Consider the following 20,469-nt stretch of genomic DNA (forward strand, 5'->3'; position numbering starts at 1 on the left):
AAAACTTTTATTTCTACCCTGCTTTTTGTGAAAACAATCAAAACGACTTACAGGGTTAAAAGAATACACCATATATACACACACACATATATATACACATCATAACATGTTGCCACTGCTGGTATTAACAGCCAGTTCTACAGTAGATTAAAGCTAGCTATTTATCGACTGATCAGATCTCAGTTTTTAGAACTAGGCAGGGGGTGGTGGCTGGGGTTAACAGAAAAATTACCTGTAGTATAGCACAGATGACTTCCCTAGTCAGCCCTGTCCCACCCACATGGCCTGGCTCTGAAAGACCCAAAGCCAGGCAGTCAGGAAGCAGCCAGTTCCTCTGAAAGAACTAGCTGCTCATGGTAGCAACAGTGGCAACAGTTTATGAAGCGGGCAGTTGAGTAAGGCTGTACCTATTGCTGTTATAGACTAATATGTTGCAGAAGACTAGAAAATGAATGTGTCTTTGGGCCCGAATGCATACTGCTGAACGAAGTTAACTGTCTTCAGCTGACTTAATTGGAAATTTTGTTTAAACTTCCAAACTAGGGTCTCCTGAGTACATCTAAGGTATCCAAGAGAGAATAGTCTTCATTGGCATCCAGTTCCCTACCAAGATCAAGATAAAGGTTATATCACATGGCATAGTAATGAAATGTGATTAGAGAAATGTTGGAGTAGTATAATGCCAGCATAACTGTCCACAACAGTGGCTCTTCTAAACTCAGAATAAACACAACTGATTGCAGTTGTGGCAAATCAGTGGTTAAACATTGATTTTCCATCATTATATGAAAATCAGGGAAGGAATTCTGGCTCAGTGAAGATAAAGGGCCTACTAGCAAAGAGAGTTGAGCCTCCACTGCATCCGCACCAATTGCTTACCTTTCTACAGATCATTTCCCAGGCTCTAGTACCAAGACTGATGCTGACTGGGACAAACTGCTTAGGGCAAGGCTGGGGGGCTACATTGGGGAAGGAGGGGTTTAATCCTACTGTAACCCTGCTTTGCCCCTTACCCACATGCCATTGGATTCCCAGCCAAAGTGCCAGGTGGAGCTTCTTCACATGGTGCTTAGCTGGAACCTGGCTTTGTGTAGGAAGTGACAGGAGAAAGGGTGAGGCACTCTCAACCAGCTGCTGAGTCTTGATGCTGGCACCTGGGGAGGGCTGAATGAGAGTATGGAAAGGACACTTTATATTTCTAGTCTGTGATCAGAAATATTGGAGCTTCTCACTTGACCAACTTGAAGAGGCTTTGTGAAAGCTGTGTGCTGGATGGGAAACCTCTGCATGCTGAATTGGGCCCACAGTCTTAGAGAATTTGATCCTCCAAAATGTTGTTCAGCTATAACTTCCATAACACCTTGCTGTTGGTCATGCTGGCTGAGGCAGATGATAGTTGGATATTTCTTTTAACCCTAACCTGCCACTTTGTATGTGATTGCAGCAGGTGTCGATTTAAAAGCACAATTCTACTTCCTTCATATCAATTTTGACCATCAGGGTATGCTTAGAGATTAAACATTATTATGTAAGGAGAAGCCTGGTGAATTGCATTCTGCCTGCATTACAGACTGGAGAAGGAGTACACTGCAATCAAGAACAGGGAGATGGAAGAGCAGATTGAAATCAAGGTCAGCCCTCTTTCATGTAGTCTTGCACTTGTGTTGTGCACATTTCAGCAGAGCACAGTATTAGACTATGGGAGTTCTGTGTGCTTTGTTTCCTAAGTTACTATAGCCTCATATTCCACATACTACAGAGGCAAAACACTGGTCCTTAAATGATGGTTGATGTCTGTATTTGTTCTACATAGATTGTTGCATTCTCCCATGTCCTCTTATAGTTGTGCCCTGAACTTCTACTGTGGTAGTTTTTCCTTCTATCTATCTTTGTATTCTAGTTAAATACAAAAGAACAGTGACCTTGTTTTTTTAAAAAAAAATACTCATTGTTCAGTCAGTAGACCTGATAACCTTTTCTAATGGTAGGATACAGTGTATGATAGAAATTTAAAGGATTCCCACCTACTGAACTTCAGGTCTAGTCATTTCCATGTGTGAATGTGATATGATCTTTCCTTTCCTGGCTATTCAAACAGCTGATTGCGCAGATGGCTTTAGATTGGTATTCAAAATATCAATGTAATTTTGTATGCTGGCAATCACTTAACAAAAGCTCATGCTTACACATTAGAACACATGCTGATTTTGATCTTGCTTACAGAGGCTTCGTACTGAGAACCGCCTCCTGAAACAGAGAATTGAAACCCTGGAGAAGGTGAGAAGCGTGCCCAGCCGCATGAGAATCCACTTCCTCCGCTTCCAGACTAGTTTGACCACCAAAAATGAGACATTAAACAGCCATCACTCTCAGTTGACTATAGACACTATTCCAAGTGCCAACCATTAGTCTCTGCTGTGCATCTTCACAGGGACTGCTGTGGGCATTTATCTCTGAAGCCATTCCAAGGATAGAGAATGTGCTTTCCCAAGGCCGTACCTATTGACCTTTCTACATTGTTACCTTTGCTGGTAATGATGATGAAGTAAATCACTAGTGACCTGCTGCTTGGATGCTTTAAGATGGAAAAAGTAATGTGCAAGCCCTGTAGGAAAAGTTGCCAACTGGAAAAATGCATTCAGGAACATGGTAACTTGAACATACATAACTGACATTCTGGATAAGCAGCCATTTACCCTGCCTTCTGGCTGGCTTTATTGTGTGACAGTTGAACGTTAATTCTCTTCCCGCCATCTACCTCACATAATGTCTTTGTGCTAAATATTAAACTTTTACGTGAAAAATACCAAAAATCTTTGGCATCATTCTGATTTCTGATACAAATCTGAAGGAAATCTTGGAGAATTTTCTAGCTGCAGCAACTCCAGGAAGTCCTGACAGTAAGAGACTTGTGTCCATCTAGTTAAAATCTTTGTGTCACGCAAGCTTGGCTTCTCTAGTTTGGAGATGTCTTTGTCAGTCTGACATGCAAACAGAGTATAGGCAATCAGATGCAAGACTGAATTAAAATTCTTACGTGACAGGCTAATGTTTTCATTTATGGACAGGCAGAATTACATACATACACGTTCCACTGCTTCTCCCACGAAGAGAAGTGACACACTGCAGAGTTGGGACTGTTCTGGAATGGAAGTTCTCTTCTTGGGCTCTGTTGAGATCTTTGTCTTTTTCTTCTGTGTTTCTAGCTCTCGGTAGAGTGCTTGTGTGACCTTGCTGTTGTATCTTTTTTCTTTTCTTCATCTTTCATTCCTCTTCTGGATCTCCCTCTTCTGGGTCTATAGGAGAGTGCTGCCTTGGCAGATAGACTGATTCAGGTATAGTAAACCTTTTTGTTTGTTTGTTTCCAACTCTCCTCTTGGTGGTTCATTTCATTCCAGTCCAGCTAAACCACTTGCAACCTTCTCTCTATGCAGTGTTTGGAGTTGCTTGGCTCTTCCATCCAGACTAACCATTCTGTATTGGTTCTCAAGCTTTCCTTTGTCATCTTTAGATAGTCTTAGAAAGACACACACATTTTAAAAATTCTAGAATATTACAGGTCTGGTAGCTAATGCTGCAGGTGGCACAACCAGACATTGACACAACTCAGGATCCAGGTCATCTCCATGTAGTACTAACTAGAGCATTAGAATCAACATTAGAATCAGACTATATGGATTGTATGAGAATGCTGTACTAAACAAATAATATTCACTCCCTGCACACTAAGGATGAAATCTGTACATAGTTTTGCTTTGTCAATATGTGTTTTCCTTCTCCTGTGTTTGTGTTGATGTACAGATGATATGTTGAAAACACCTCATGCAAAACTACCAAGAAGCCTGTGCTGCTCACTAGTATGATATTGTTATGCATGTTCCTTGCAGGCATGTGTCTGAGTGTTGTGTTACCAAGTCTGTGACTTACAAGTATGTGTGCCGTCCTATGTTCCATGCAAACACATTCATGAGGGTTTATCAGATTCTGAGTAAATAGGTCTCTGGCAATAAGCGCCTTATTTGGGGGAGTGAAGGTGCTAGAGACAAGGATTTTCAAAGAAGAGTGATTTACATGGCATTATCAGTTGTGCCTGCACCTGTTAGCCAAGCTTTAGTGTCTAGCAGTCAGCTGTGAAGTCCATTCTCAGCAAAGATGCTTAGGATTATACCTTGCTTGAATGTCTAATACTACTTGTTTAATAAATATTGCTGTTGGATTTTCAGTGGATTTTAGACTATGGTATGTATGCATAGTATTGCAACCTTGCACAGCACTCATACTTAATTATTTATTGCTTCCCACCATTCCCAAGCCTCTGTCCACAGCAGCCTATAAAGAAAACAAATTTCAAGCGTCCTCAAAGGCTGTGTGCAGGGTTGCTATGGGAGTGGAAAAAATAGGAACCGCTCTTGAGTCTCTTCTGTTGTAGAGATTGCGGCTGCTTTCTTACTTTAAAGCAAACTACAAGAAGAGTGAAGTGAATCTGATGTCTTTCGCCTTCCCTTCCACTTTATAAGCTGATGCTTAGAAACAAATACAAATAATTACTGAGTAGTTTTCAGTGCTTGGAAAGAATCATCTTGTTGTGCTCTTCATCAGAGAAGCCTGGCCAGAAACAAAAGAAATTACCTGTCAAGTGTGCATAGTCTCTTCTTGCCTTTGTTTGGATGCTGCTCTTCTTTGTATAAAAGGCTAGGTGATTATCCCCAAGCAGGCATTCCTCCTACCAGGAGAGAAACTCAACCCCATGGCCTTAGTATTCGAGACACATACAGAATGCTACTAGGAAGGGTTCTCAACTAGAGTTCCATCTGCACTCCAGAAATAATTCAATTGGACACTGCTTTAATTGACATGGCTCACTGCTATTGCATTCTGGGATTTGTCATTTTGTGGGATACTTAGCCTTCCTTGCCAGAGGTCTGGGGCCACAACTAACTACAAATCCCAGGATTCCATATCATTGAGCCATGGCAGGTGGAACCTATGAAGGTAATGAAAATTCAGAACCATGGTGCATTAACTCCCCCTCTCAACAGTCCACAATAGGTTGTCATTGATTTGACTGCTGCAGTGATGCTGCTTTTTGTACATCTGACTTGTGTTTCTCAGCCCCTGGCATGTTGGATGCTGGTGATTTATTATAATCAAAGCATGACAAGGTTAAGCAGCTCGTTTCAAGCTTCTAATGAAATCTGAGATTTACAGAGTTAAAAACTAGCACAATAGACATTGACAGGCTGAGAAAATCAATTTAAAAGTATTTTTGGAAAACATTCAAAAGGGAACAAGCAGTGTATTTTCATTGTTGAGTATAAAGCCCTAATATGAAAGAGGAGAGCAGAGGACAGATGGACATGAGGTAAACCCATTTAGTAGGGTCATAATGGAGCAAGAGAATAATGTATAGCACTTAACTTTGAAGTGTGGTAGACAACCCTCCTTTGTTTGGGCATTCATTCTGCTGAGTAAGACCTTGGACCTGAAGGCACCACTGCAAGAGGGCGAAGAAAATGTAGGACTACAAGCATTCTGTGTTAATGTCCCCTTGTAGATTCCTTGGTGAAAAGATTCCCCAAATTCCTTTTCTGGGATTTAATGTGCACAGCAAAAATCTTCATTTATGGATTTCTAATCTTATCTTTGATTAGAATGTTAAAAGGACCCAACAGGTGCCATTGGGAGATTGATCCTTTGGTTTTTACCTTCATCTATGTATGGGGTGGAGAGTTACAACATCATACAGTATAAGCAGAATTTGCTATTGGCCAGAGGACTTCCTTTGGTAGCCTATGCTCAAAGTATATTCTAGCTCATGATGGGTGAGGGTAGGATAAAATGACTAGGCAAATGATATGATCATACACGCTGTGCATACATACAATTTCTGAACCTTTTTATGGAAAGCCATTTCTTGCCTATTTGACACTGGAATAGAATATTTCACTTCAAGTCAACTTCTGAAATAATGGATTTGATGCATATGGCAATAGATGTGAACTAATTCACACTGGTGCCAGCACCTTCCTCCCCTCTAGAAAAGAACCAGGAATGTTTTCAACAAGACTCCAACTGGGTAAATCCTGCATGTAGTTAAAGAAAAAGATGACATCCATACTGCCTCTGCCAAATGAACAGAGGTGCTTTTCTTCCTACATTATGCTCAACCTCAGGGACGTAGCCAAGGGGGGGGGGGGTTTCTTGGGGTCCAGACCCCACCCTTCCATGAGAAAAATGAATGGTGTGTGCTGCTGCGCTGCCGCGCCCAAGCCACATTATAATGGTGGCACTTAGTCTGGACCCCCCCCCCCTTCCTAAAATCCTGGCTACGTCCCTGTCATCCTGCCTGGGGTAATGTATGAATGAGTTCCTAGGGTGTTTTAAAGTCTATGCAACCCATATGCTAGCATTGTTATGGGAGACAGACCGTTCTCAATGTAAACATTTTTGCTTTACCTACTTCTCATGGAAAACTTCAGACATTTTCATTGATGCATTAAAAAGAGGGGTGACTAAAAGTTTAAAAGTATAAAGCTAGCAAACTATGACAGTTATAAGGCCACCCTTCTCATATGGCAGGGTGAAATCCTTGCTGTAAGTGACAGGAAGGGTAGCAGATCACACACTTGTGTGCCTTCAAGTTGTTTCTGACTTATGGATACCCTAAGGCAAAACTATCATCGAGTTTCCTTGGCAAGTTTCTGTAGAGGGGGTTTGGCACTGTCATCCTCTGAGGCTGAGAAAATGTGACTTGAGATCACACACTATACCACCCTAAAGGGTTGCCCATTGCTGGCTAGCCAGCTGTCACCAGCCAGACCAATACTGCACTCTGAGGACTCCTAGGCAGTACTGCTGAGTGCTCTTGTGTTCCTATAAATGCCACATCAGGAAAGAAACTGGTATGGCTCTTTAGAACAACCACCTACCATGCCTTGCTCAGCATAGATGACCACACTGGCAAATCTGTTGTAAATGCTGGAACAGAAGAATACAGACAGACGTCTTACTCTGAGGAGTCCTCAGAGTGTTGTCTTAGCCTGGCTGGGGCTCCAGAGAGCTCCATGGGAAAGCTGATAATACATTTCACCAAAGAGACCAACAAGCCCAAGTGACCTGTAATATTAGGGTCCTTCCTCAGAATGCAAGAGGCCATCTGAAAATTTCTGCTTTAATGCCATTTAGTCCATTCCTATTAACATTAATATATTTTGTTGGGCATTAAGTCCTTAGAGGTGAGGCAAGCTAAAAACTGCATGTAAGGATAGGACTGACAAGTTGATGGATAGGCATCTTCCCACCCTATTGGTTCACACTGTTCATTAACATGGTCCAAATGTGAAGTTCTTTGTGGACCATCTCATCAAACAAGATGGATCAGGAGATTATAGAAACAATGTAGTGGTGCTTCTGATGGGACCCAGACAGTGGGTACTTATAAAACCAGGTCGATGTGCTACTTGACATTATTTCCAGCAGAGGAACTGAAAAGGAACCATAGTATGTACAGATAATATTGTTCAGAGAGGCAGAGGTGTGTTCCATGTGGTTCAGTGACTAAAATGCTTGAACTGGGGAAAAGTTCATACTCCTTTCTGTCTCATTCATGCCATGAGTAAGTCAAAATATCTTATCCTAACCTACCACACTGGGTGGCTGTGAGCATAAAACTACTATTTGGAGCTCTGCAGAGAGGAGTCCAGATACAAAAATAACGTGAAGATGCCAGCCACAGATGCTGGCGAAACATCAGGAAGAAACTCTGCTAGAACATGGCCACATAGCCCGAAAAACCCACAAAAACTACAAAAATAACAACTGAAGGATCCATGTAGGAGAACATGATAAATACCAAATTAATCTGAGAAGTACAAAGACACAAGTTACTGAAGAGCAATGAATAAGCTGTGCTCATTCACTAGAATTATTTCAGTTTAAAGAAACAATATCTATGAGGCTACTTTAAAAACCCAGTTATACTGTATTGCCTTTACAAGATAGGTTCCTGCTTTAAATTGTTCCTCTTGGCAATTCTGTTGCCATGTGGTAGCTGCTGTTCATTTGCAGCAGTTCTTCACAGAATAAAGGTGATTTCACCTGTGCTACAGCTAAGATAATGGCAGTGCTGTGAAGAAACTTAGCAGCAGCAGCCACATAGTAAGTATTAAAACTACTCTCTAATAACACCCCCTTTTAAAAGGTTTCTTTGGAGCAGAGAGATTGGATTCTGTGTGAACTTTACTGCTGGCTGTAAATCAAACCTGACAATTTTGTTAACCTTTCTCTAAGTCTATTGCATTCCTTTTCTGGAAGAGCTGGACCAGATGCAAGCTTCCCTAGAACCCATTCCCCTCCCTAGTTGGAATAAGATTTATAGGGTTTTGTAATTCCCAACCCCCTTTACCTACTCTTTTCTTGAACCAGTCCAAATGTGTGACTTATTGCCTTATATTTAAATAGTCTGTTTCATATTTGTAGCCAAAACAGCTAGCAAGGCCAAAATGTGGCTAGATATTATTAGCATCCCCCCAGATAGTCCCCTAGCTATTATAAGCATTCCCCAATTAGTTTTCTGCTCAGCCATTGACTTTCTGTGACTTTGTGGATCGCTTTGGCTATATTCCCCTTATGACAATATGGTGGAGGACAAGTTCTGTCCAAATGCTTCTTCTGAAGACAAATACACTCAGTGTTACATTTTCAGGTGCTAACAAAAGAATACAAGTATTATGAAACATTTTCGTTCAGTACTGTACTGTCAGCCAAGCTGGGGTTCAAGGGAATCTGGAAGGCCACAGGATTCCTGCCTTGCTGCAGGAGGTGTTTTGGTATGAAAATGCAAGAGATTCTCTGCATACATTTCTGACTGGCTGACAGTCGGAGCTGATGGGAGTTGGAGTTCAGCAACATCAGGCGATAGTCTCAACTGCAGCTGTACATGCAACAGTGGCAGCTAGTGGTTTCCTGGCCAGTTTGGTAGTGAATCTATGCTGGGTTTTAGTACATTCTTTAAAGGAGCTTAAAGGGCTTAGGGGAAGGGTTAAGCAATTCCAATGATTCCTTTAAAGTTAGTTTGGGCTAAAACATGAAGCAGATTCTACAGTCAGGGAAGCCATCTGCTGCCACTGAGACTAAACTATCCCATTCAGATAAGGAAAAGGATACTACCTAAGCCTTCTAAGGGTGCATCTTCACTGTAGAAATAATGCAGTTTGATAGCACTTTAATTGTCATGGCTCCATCCTGCAGAATCCTGGATTTGTAGTTTTGTGAAGCACCAGCACTCTTTGGCAGAGAAGGCTAAAGACCTTGTAAAACTACAAATCCCAGGATCTCATAGGATGGAGCTACAAGACTTAAAGTGGTGTCAAACTTGATTATTTCTACAGTGTGGATGTACCCTAGATGCTAGCTTTTCCATACCCAGGAAGGAACTGACATGCTTTCCAGGGAGCAATCCTCCTCATATGCCTTGTGATACGGTGCACCTCTGTGCAGGATTTCATCACAGGTAGTTTTGAAAGAATGAATTAACCCTGAGCCAGGCTTTAAGTTTTAAAAAAATTCAGAACAAGTGGTAACACCAACTTTTGGATCCTCTCTGTGTGTCACTGACACCAGAGCAGTGATTTGGTAAGCCTCAATGATGAAGATGCCTGGTGAGAAATTTTACATTAACTGTTTATAGAGTTGCCAGAGTGAAAAGTGGAGAGGGCTCCTGCATAAAAGAGGGAAGTTCAGCAGGTGTTCCTTGTTACCTGGTTGCATGAAAAGCAACATTTGCTGAAATTCCCACCTATACACAAACATTAAAGTTGTGTTTAAGTGAGAATTTATACAGTCAGCCCTTCTTATACACTGATTTTTTTATACACGGATTCAAGCATAACACGGTTTGAAAATGTTCAAAAAAGTATAAATTTCAAATATCAAACCTTGATTTTCCATTTTTTATAAGGAACACCATTTTGCTATGTCATATTTAATGGGACTTGAGCATATACGGATTTTGTTATACACGGAGAATCTTGGAACCAAACCCCAGTGTATAATAAAGGTCCACTGTACTCACTTATTACCATGCTTTTCAACCTGGAAACCCTAACAGTTCAGGATTTTGCTTACTACCATGCAACAATTTTTCTGTTGTGATCCTTGTCTTTTATGTCATAGAAAAGCCTTGTAAAGATACACTTTTCTTCAGAAAATAGCTTCTAGTCTCTTTCCTTTATAGGGCCAAGTCACCCGAGCACAGGAAGCTGAGGAGAACTACATCATTAAGAGGGAGTTGGCTGTAGTAAGGCAGCAGTGCTGCACAGCAACAGAGAACTTGCAGAAGGCCCAAAGCACTATTCGGCAGCTGCAGGACCAGCAGGTAACAGGGTGATGTCACACATGATACCACAAAGTGGGTGGTGAGGTGGCAGAATTAAAGAGTTGTGGGTAAATTGGTTTGTTTTGGTAGTGGTGGTTTTCCTTGAGACAGGCCAGGCAAACCAAGGGCCTGACAGTTCTCCCTTCCCACTTCATGAATGTATTTATTCATATTATTTGTGCAGTTGTTTGAATTCTTATATGGCAGTCTAGACCTGATGGCCTTTGTGATCCTCCACTGTCATTGGCTGGAATGATGCCTCACAACAGCCAACAGCCGTAGCTAGCATTGCTTATGGCAGAGGGATGCTAGGAGTTGCATTCCAACAACATGTGGAGTGACATATATAAATACATATATGTACACTGTATAACATATGGGTACACTATATAAACATACCCATCTGTTACTAGTGGCTAATCCTAAACAGTTACAGTCTATTATGAAAAGCCAAACTACATATAATGTAAAAAATCTGTGACTAGTCTCCTCAGTTTTTACTCCCAAAATGCAACAATGAGGGAGGTTCCGTGGTAATTCAGCTACATTTCTCTTAAATCACATGCAGAAACAACACTAGATACTGAGAGACTGTGCAAAGGCCTCCCATGATATATACATGGGTGTCATTAAGGGAATGCAGAGCTGTAAAACTTACCGGGTGACAGCTCATGGGGGGGGGGGGGGTGAACACCCAGTGGTGTGGCTGCTCATTGTCTGTCCGTTTCCCACTGTCAGCCAGGTTGCTTCTGCAAAAGAGGGAAGGGTGGGGCATGGAAGAAGAGGATGCCATCATTGCAGAGCATTGCCCTGCCCTTCCTTCCCTCCTGCTGTCACCATCCCCCCAACAGACCTTTCTAGGTCTAGTCAGGTGGGCGAGGCAGTGGGGAGGCCACTGCCATCATTTCTCACCCCCGGCAGTCCTTTCTGAGCACCCACACTAGGTAGCACCAACACAAGTGACACCACTGGTTATATCTGTTTTGGTTCTGTCTTCCAGCTGTAAATATTTCACTTTATTCTAGTAAGAACTATTTGTTTTTGTGTGCCTTCGTTTTCAATTTGTGGTGACCCTCTCATGGACGTTTCTTGCCAAGATTTATTCAGAGGAGGTTTTGCCTTTTCCTCCTCTGAAAAGGCTGAGAGAGTTTGCCATCTTGGAGCCTTATGGGTTTCTATGGCTGAGGAGGGATTTGAACCTTGGTCTCCAGTGCTCAACTCACTACATCGCAGCGGATCTCAGTAAGACCAGTAGATTCTGTAAAAACAGTGAAGACAGCATTCTTTACTTCATGGCTTATGAATGGCTTCGGCACCTTGCAATTGTACTGATTCAGCAACGATCTTCCTCCCATGTAGGGAAATCCTCGCTACTCTGAAGAATTTGTGAGTCACCTGGAAACAGAGCTGGAGCAGTCACGCCTGAGGGAATCTGAGACTCTGGGTGCACTTAAAGAGATGCAGGACAAAGTGCTGGATATGGAGAAGGTACATTTACAAATGAAGTGGCATGGAAGGAAGGAAGCATGCATGCTTTAGGAAGCTAAAGCCTGAATTGGCTGGAGCTTCTCAGGAAAGTTCATTCACTAATACAGATTTCTTTGCATGGCTGATGTAAATGAAGATAGCAATACTGAAAACAACTTGCTTTCATTACATGTTTAATTATTCCATTGGATCCCAATTTAGATACATGTGAATGGGCTGGTTGAAGTGGTTTTTCCCCATCCCCACAACAGGCCTTCCAGCTGTTTGAATATGCTGCACAGAGGATTAGAGGACCCTGACGAATGGGTTGGGCTGTGGTGCTGGCAGAGAAGGAAAGACACCAAAAATGAGGCAAAGAGACCCACTCTTTGTAGAGCTGTTTCATCCATGGAAGGCAGGTCCTGGATCCCTCTGATAATCATGCCAGTAATACTAAAGTATGTGTTCAACATCTACTTTAATTTTACCACTTCAAAAAACTCTCAGAAGAAATCTCCACAAAACGATGATGTAGAACAAGAAACTTTGAGGGGGTTTTCCCCTCAAACATTGAACTTGAGGCTCTCTAGTGTGTGCTTTATTTAAAGGCATGCAGTTACCCACTACTTATTTATTAATTTGGTTTACATCCTCCCTACCTCCTGGCATGGGATCCAAGGCAACATAAACTATAGTTTTAAACAAAAGATAGCTAAAGGTGTAATAATGGACTGGATTTGTTATATGTTGGGTTATGGTGACAATTTTATTTGCTATTTTGTCAAGGTCTGTTTTTATTATAATTATTGTTACTGTCACTATTACTAACATTAATATTATCACTAGTATTTTCGTTATTACTATGATTACTTCAATTAGGCATTATCTATATATATGGCTAATAATAATAATAATAATTATAATAGCAACTCCTATTAAAAACAGTCACAAGAATCATAGAGTTGGAAGAGACCACAAGGGCCATCCAGTCCAACCATTCTGCCATGCAGGAAATTTCAATCAAAGCATCCCCGACAGATGGCCATCCAGCCTCCGTTTGAAGACTTCCAGAGAAGGAGACTCCAATACACTTCCAAGGGAGTGTGTTCCACTGTCAAGCAGCCCTTAATGACAGGAAGTTCCTCCTAATGTTGAGGTGGAATCTCTTTCCCTTTAGCTTGCATCCATTGCTCTGGGTCCTAGTCTCTGGAGCAACAGAAAACAAGCTAGCTCCCTCTTCAATGTGACATCCCTTCAAGTATTTAAACAGGGCTATCATATCACCTCTTAAACTTCTCTTCTCCAGGCTAAACATCACCAGCTCTCTAAGTCTTTCCTCATAGAGCATGGTTTCCAGACCCTTCACCATTTTAGTCGCCCTCCTTTGGACATGCTCCAGTTTCTCCACATCCTTTTTAAATTGTGGTGCCCAGAACTTGACACAGTATTCCAGGTGGGGCCTGACCAAAGCAGAATAGAGTGGCACTATTACTTCCCTTGATCTAGACACCATACTTCTGTTGATGCAGCCTAAAATTGCATTGGCCTTGTTAGTTGCCACATCGCACTGACTCATGTTCAACTTGTGGTCTACTTGGACTCCTAGATCCCTTTCACACGTAGTCTCATTTAGCCAGGTGTCACCCATCCTATATCTGTGCATTTTATTTTTCCGCCCTAAGTGTAGTCCCTTGCATTTCTCCGTGTTGAAATTCATTTTGTTAGCTTTGGCCCAGCTTTCTAATCTATTAAGGTCATTTTGAATTTTGATCTTGTCCTATAGGGTATTAGCTGCTCCTCCTAGTTTGGTGTCATCTGTAAATTTGATAAGTATGCCCCCAATTCTGTCATCCAAGTCATTGCTAAAGATAAATAGCACTGGGCCCAGGACAGAACCCTGTGGGACTCCACTTGTCACTTCTCTCCAGGATGAAAAAGAACCATTGTTGAGCACCCTTTGGGTTCGGCCAGTCAACCAATTACAAATCCATGTAACAGTTGCCTTGTCTAGCTCACATTCTATAAGCTTGTTTGCAAGAATGTCATGGGGAACCTTGTCAAAGGCCTTACTTAAATCAAGATATACTATATCCACAGCATTCCCTTCATCTACCAAGCTGGTAATTTTATCAAAAAAAGAGATTAGATTTCTCTGGCATGACTTCTTTCTTTGACACACGTGTTGACGTTTTGTGATTATGGCATTGCTTTCTAGATGTTGATAGACTCTCTATTTAATGATCTGTTCTAGAATCTTTCCTGGTATTGATGTCAGACTAACTGGATGATAATTGTTGGGATCCTCTTTTTTTCCCTTTTTGAAGATGGGGACAACGTTTGCCTTCCTCCAGTCTGCTGGGCCGTCTCCTGTTCTCCAGGAGTTCTCAAAGATTATTGCTAGTGGCTCCGATATTACATTTGCCAGTTTTTTTAATGCCCTTGGATGTAGTTCATCTGGTCCTGGCGACTTATATTCGTTTCGATTAACCAGATATTCCTGTACGATCTCTTCATTGTCACGTAAAACATTTTGAAATCCGTTTAAAACAGAGTGAAGATAATTAACATTAAAAAGTACCAGATGCCACATTAAAAGACCCTTCTGCCATATCTGATTAACAGCCAAAGGCCTGACTAAATGAAAAGATCTTTGTCTTCTGGCAAACATGGACCAGAGAGTGATCCAAGTGTGCCTCCTGTGAAAGGGAGTTCTACAGGCTGGAAGCAGACACTGAGAAGTTCCTCTCTCATGTTCCCACCAGATGTGCCTGTGTGGGTTGTGGAACAGGGAGACAGGTCTTCCCAGAAGATCTCAAAACATAGCCAGGCTCATATGGGACAATATAGTCCTTCAGGTAGCCTGGATTCAAGCTATAAGGATTTATAGCTCATAATCAGCACTTTGGCTGCATTCACACTATGGAAAGAATGTAGTTTGACACCACTGTTATGACTCAGTTTAGTGGAATCCTTGGGAATCGTAGTGGCACCAGAACTCTGACAGAGAAAGCTAAATGTCTCACAATACTACAGCTCCCAGAATTTCATAGCATTAAACCAAGAAAGTTAAAATGGTGTAATACTGGATTATTTCTGCAATATGGATGCATTCTGTGTGGAAATAGACTACGTGCCAGTAAAGCTGGTGCAACAAGGGTGTTTCTTGCAACCAGCACCTAGCTGCACTTTTTTGGACCTGTTGAAATTTATGCACATTTTCCAAAGGCAGACTCACATACATTGAATATGTTGAAACAATCCAAACAGGATGTTTGAAGCACGTGTCAGCCAGCTCTGACATTTTTAGAGTGGGTATTAGAAGTCTGAGCATGGGAGTTAGTCTGAACCCTTAAGTCATCTTTCTGACTTCCTTTCACTTTGCAGAAGAACAGCTTGCTTCCCGATGAAAACAATGTAGCTCGCCTGCAGGAAGAACTGAAGGCAATGAAGGTGCGAGAGACTGAGGCTATGAAGTCCTTCAGGGAGCTCCAGCAGCAGGTGAAGGAGCTCAATGACAACTGGCAGGTATGTTCTACCTAACAGAATGACTGTCTATTTGGCAGCTGTCTACTTCCTTGTTACGACTGGTAAGGATTTTCACTGTTCCCAACATGTATTGTTGATAAGCCTTTTAAAATAGAAGGCTGTAGGGGCTGAATATTTAAACTGCATAGCACTAATATCAAAGCAAGGTAACAGAGGTTGTTGGTTTTTTTAAATTAGGTACAAAAGTACTTATGTTGTTGCTTTGTGCTTTCAAGCCATTTCTGGCATAAGGTGACCCAACAGCAAACTTATTGTGTTTTCTTGGCAAGATTTATTTAGAGATTTACAAATCCTTCCTCTCAGGCTGAGAGAATGAGACTTGTCCAAGGTCACTGACTGACTTTCCATGGCTGAGTGAGGATTTGAACCCTGATCTCCTGGAATTCTAGCCCAACACTCACACCATTACACCATGCTGGCTCCCCTTATGACATATTAGGGAATAATAAACAGGGTCTCAAAATTTCTAATTTTTTTAAAGGTAGTAAACAGTGTGTGGTTATTTGGGAAAAGGAAAGACTGTAGCCCATTGAAAGTGTCCATGGTCTACATTCAGAAGGTCCCAGGTTCACTTCCCAATATCTCCAAGTAAGTCTGGGGAAGACCACTGTCTAAACCTCTGGAGGGATGTTCCAGAGTGTGGATAATGCTGAATCAGTGGTCCAACTCAATAGAAGGCTTTCACCTGTGCTTTTCTATGGCACTTGATACAGTGTTCTTTTATTTTCAGAAGATTTTTTTATATGAACTTTCTGCACTTATTTTAATAATAACCTGGGTTTGAATTCTCAGTCTGTTTATCTTGTTTGAAAGTTTGAAAGTAGAAAAGATAAAAATGAGACATGAATTCTAGAAGTATGTAAGAAATCTGTTTGGTTGCATTTTAATGCAAATTAATCAGATTTGTCCCTCCAGAATCTATGTGTCAATTGAAACCAAGGAACACAGTGACACACACACTGTGTTGAATTTTGTGGGGCAGTTTGCAAATCAAAAAATGTATACAAAAACATATAAAATAAGGAAACTTGGACAGAAAAATGAACTTACTCAGGCGAAAGTGTACACAAAACTGAATTATATGAAGGCAAATCAATCACAAAAAAATACATGTATTTGCATACAAATTGCCTGAATTTGATGTGTTTGAAAATATGAAACTGTGGCGTGTGGTTGCTGCAGCCCCGATCCACCTTCAGAAGTGGCGGCTTAAATCGTCCCTTAATGATGAAAGCCTGAGTTGAATTTCACTTCAGGGATTCCTCCATGTAAAGTTGGGCCTTTGAAATAATGCTCTTAGAAACTATTGTTGATGTAAAAGAAACATTCTAGTGTTCAGAATATAACATCACTTGGTGCCATCAAGTGGATTTTTACAGGAAGTCTAATACTCCATTATTGATTTGTATGCTCCCTTTTTCCTGTGACATATCAGTAATAGACAGAATGGAAACAAGAAATTGTGCAGATTGATTTCCAGTCTAACTCAAAACAACTGCTGTTACTTGTGCCAGTCCCTTACCCATTCTGAACAGTGCTTCAATAGTGTCATGTCCTATTCTGTGCTTCAGTAGTGTCATGTCCTATTCTGTTGTGTCCATATCTTGCATTGATCAGTACCCATGAAGACTTAGACTTGGAGGTTATCATTCTGGCTTCCCTAATCTAGGCCCATCTGAGTCGGACAGGTGGGAGATGGAAAGACTCACCTCGCAAGAACACCATGAATGACCTCCAAGATGAACTGATGAGCCTTCGTCTCCGTGAGACACAAGCTCAGGCTGAGGTCCGAGAACTGCGCCAGAGGGTAGTGGAGCTTGAAACACAGGCAAGTGAATATTATTAACAAAAGAGCATCATTTATGCAAATGCCTTAAGAAATTGTGCTTTTTCCTATCTATTCTTTTATGAAGAAGGCTTGAAACTTACTTAAGGTATGTCTGCCTGCTATATTAAGTGTGTTGTTTCCTTTCTTAATCAGATGAAACATGTGCCATTTTGAAGCCAGTGGAAGAGGACTGTGTGTTTTTCTGTGTGCACTGAAAATACTGAAGGGATCTAAGAGAAGGATATGCAGAACTTCTAAACATTACTTTTTTGAATAGCAACTCCCAGAATCCTTCAAATAGCATGTACAGTAAATTTTCCAGACTCTGGGGATGTGGTACACAGAGACATGTTTGTCATAAGTGTGTCTGGTTTTGAAAATACCAGATTATCAGGTTGCCTTTAACCCTGTCTTCCAGGATCAGATCCACAGCAACCATCTAAACCGGATGGAGCAGGAGTGTTCTGGGCTGCATGAAAAGGTTCAGTACCTTACTGCCCAGAACAAGGGACTGCAGACTCAGCTAAGTGAGACCAAGCGCAAACATGCTGAATCCGAATGCAAGGTGAGGTCTGACATGGTGCTGTGCAGTGGTCATATGCTGCTTTGCCCTGTTCTTTCATACATAGTGCAAATGAGCCTTATTGAATTAGTGCCCAGAGGACAAGAAGTCAAAGCAGAAACTGTGTGAGTTTCCAGATCTTTAAGGCTAATAATTCTTGTTGCTAGTGAGGCAGAGTGTTCCTTGTACTTGTTGGAATTATAGGCATTGGTACATGACAGTTTGCAAATCAACCTTATTAAGAAGATGAGACCTTACTTGGCTTTCATCATTGTCCTGTTTTTATAGAGTTCTCTCTGACCCTGGAAATTCTGGACAATGGTAATGATTCTTCATGGCCATCTTGTCATACAAAGCTGCCAGTCATGGGTTGTGATTGTGTCTGACCCTCACCCGGGGCTGATCTGCTTGATTAGGCTCTGCCAGGCAGCTGTCATTGATTTTAAATTTGTGTTGCAGAGCAAAGAAGAGGTGATGGCTGTGCGCCTGCGAGAAGCTGACAGCATGGCTGCTGTGGCAGAAATGCGGCAACGGATTGCTGAGCTGGAGATCCAGGTGAGGGGCAAAAGAAGATTAACAAGGAACCTGCCTTTGATCCAGCACGGCATTTTATCTCAGGAGTAGTTGGCCAGAATCCTCTATGGCAGTTACAAATGCATAACCTGGAGTTACACACTCATGACTGTTACATATTCATGATCTCCACGTACCTCCTAGTTTAGGGGCTATATAGATACCATGAAATTCCCTTATTCCCCAGTTACTGGGAAGCAGCCACCACAAGAAACGAAGGTCTGTTCCTCTGTCAATCAAGAAGCAGCTGGCTGATGGTCCTGATCTCCCTTTGTGCAAGTGAACTCTGGCACAAGGGAGAATTGCAACATACGTCCTGCTTCTTCCTGTTGCACCAGTGTTCACTCAATGGGAAGGGGTGGAAAAGGCACTCAACTCCCAAGTGACAGAGGAACAGACCTCCATTGCTCACAGCCGATGCTTCCCAGTAAGTAGAAAGGCATGTATACACAGTAAAGGAGTTCTTAAAAACTCAGAAGTTTCTTGGTTGATGCAGTTGTTTGAGCTAAAACCCTAAAGATACTGGGGCAGTGCCTCAATCCATATGTGGCTGCCCAAAGATCAAGATCTGCTGGGGGGCCCTCTTCTGTCCCACTGATGAGATCAATACACTGATAGGACATGGGAGAGAGCCTTCTCAGTAGTGGCACCCCAATTATGAACCCCCCCCCCCGACACCTTACTAGCACCAGCAGTCTGGTCATTCAAGTTAAAATGTGGGTATTCATCAAAGTCTTGGACCTCATTAATTCATCCCAAATATGGTTGTATATAGTTTTTAAAAACTTTTAAAACTTTAAGATCTGTTCTTAACTTCTATTGATGTTTAATAGGTTTTTAGTGTAATTAATTATTTTATTCTTTTAAACTGTTTAACTTGTTTTAATGCTATTAGTAACCACCCTGAGATATTTGATACAAATATATTAAAATAATAATAGCAACAACAACAATAGTAATAATAGTTTCAGTCAAACATGTGACTCTTCCAAATTCCATTTCTTCTTCATTCCACACATAGAGGGAAGAAGGGATGATCCAGGGCCAACTGAACAATTCTGACTCCTCCCAGTACATTCGTGAACTCAAGGATCAAATTGATGAACTCAAGGCAGAGGTGAGCCCAAGTGGGTGCAAGAAAGATGAGAAATCTGTAAATGGTCCATGTTTTACAACTTCCCAGTTAGTCTCCATGCCAAGCTATAGCCACCTATTTTTGATGTAAGTACCAAACTGAAGAACAACATCCCTGCAGGACTACTGTTTTCTTCCTGATCAGAAGACAGCTTTTAAGATGCCTGCCTACCAGGTTTGCAACATAAAATGTCAGAATTATGCCAAAGGAGCATGACAAGGGAGGATTCACACATTCTCAGAAGCTGCTTTTGTAAGAGCAGGCATTTAATAGTAATGAAAGGCATAGTATTCACATGCGTGTTTTAAAGATTCCCTCCAGTTTGTCCTAATAGTAGCTGTTCTTGCCTCATTCAATTCTGTCAACCAGTCTGCTCTTTCTAAGGCAGAGCAGGGATAAGTTATGACTCCTGAATTCCCAGCCAGAATAGGTATTATCATGCTCTCTGTGGGATTGTTGTCCAAAAAAGGGAACTTGGTTATAAAGAGTGGGGTTACTATTGCTGTGTATCCTTTTATACATCTCCTCTTTTAGCAACTCTAGAGGAACAGGAGGATGTTTGTCTACACCGGGGTCGGCAACCTCCGGCCCGTGGGCCGGATGCGGCCCGCGGAGGCCTGGCGGCCGGCCCCAAGCTGCTGTTGCCGCTGCCGCCACAGCGGCCGCCCATCACAGCTTTTCGCCGCTCTGGGCGCCGCCATTTTGGGTGGCAAAATGGCGGCGAAGTCTCGCGCGACCTTCCCCGCCATTTTGGGCGAAAAATGGCGGCGCCCATAGTGGCCTCTGGGGCTATGGGCGCCGCCATTTTTTCGCCCAAAATGGCGATGCCCAGAGCGGCGAAAAGCCACAATGGGTGGCAGCAGCGGCAGCGGCGGCGGGCCTCTAGGAGGCCCGCTGCCATCTCCGGGGCCCTCCAGGAGGGTTCCGAGGGCAACAGGGGGCCTCTGGGAGGCCCGGTGCCATCGCTGGGGCCCTCCAGGGGG

At 42.2% G+C, this 20,469-nt stretch overlaps 1 protein-coding gene across 3 annotated transcripts in view; it reads left to right on the plus strand.

Moving 5' to 3' along the window:
* LOC149321999 (EVI5-like protein) overlaps positions 1-20,469 on the plus strand; it is a 70,677-nt gene that overhangs the window by 39,988 nt on the left and 10,220 nt on the right. For 2 of the 3 annotated variants that reach the window (XR_016281916.1, XM_089532732.1), the window contains exons 10-19: positions 1,571-1,631; positions 2,224-2,277; positions 3,303-3,335; positions 10,235-10,375; positions 11,735-11,863; positions 15,227-15,367; positions 17,058-17,216; positions 17,635-17,781; positions 18,238-18,333; positions 19,373-19,468. Coding sequence is in view for 2 of the 3 variants with exons in the window: in XM_089532732.1 (XP_089388858.1) it covers positions 1,571-1,631; positions 2,224-2,277; positions 3,303-3,335; positions 10,235-10,375; positions 11,735-11,863; positions 15,227-15,367; positions 17,058-17,216; positions 17,635-17,781; positions 18,238-18,333; positions 19,373-19,468 (1,057 nt within the window). In the remaining variant the exon portion in view is untranslated. The remainder of the gene's footprint in view (positions 1-1,570; positions 1,632-2,223; positions 2,278-3,302; positions 3,336-10,234; positions 10,376-11,734; positions 11,864-15,226; positions 15,368-17,057; positions 17,217-17,634; positions 17,782-18,237; positions 18,334-19,372; positions 19,469-20,469) is intronic. The other variant, XM_089532744.1, reaches the window with a different exon arrangement.

Source organism: Sceloporus occidentalis, unplaced genomic scaffold (genome assembly GCF_023333645.1).
Source record: "Sceloporus occidentalis isolate IW3139 unplaced genomic scaffold, rSceOcc1.0.p SCAF_1, whole genome shotgun sequence".
Classification (NCBI taxonomy): Eukaryota; Metazoa; Chordata; class Lepidosauria; order Squamata; family Phrynosomatidae; genus Sceloporus; species Sceloporus occidentalis.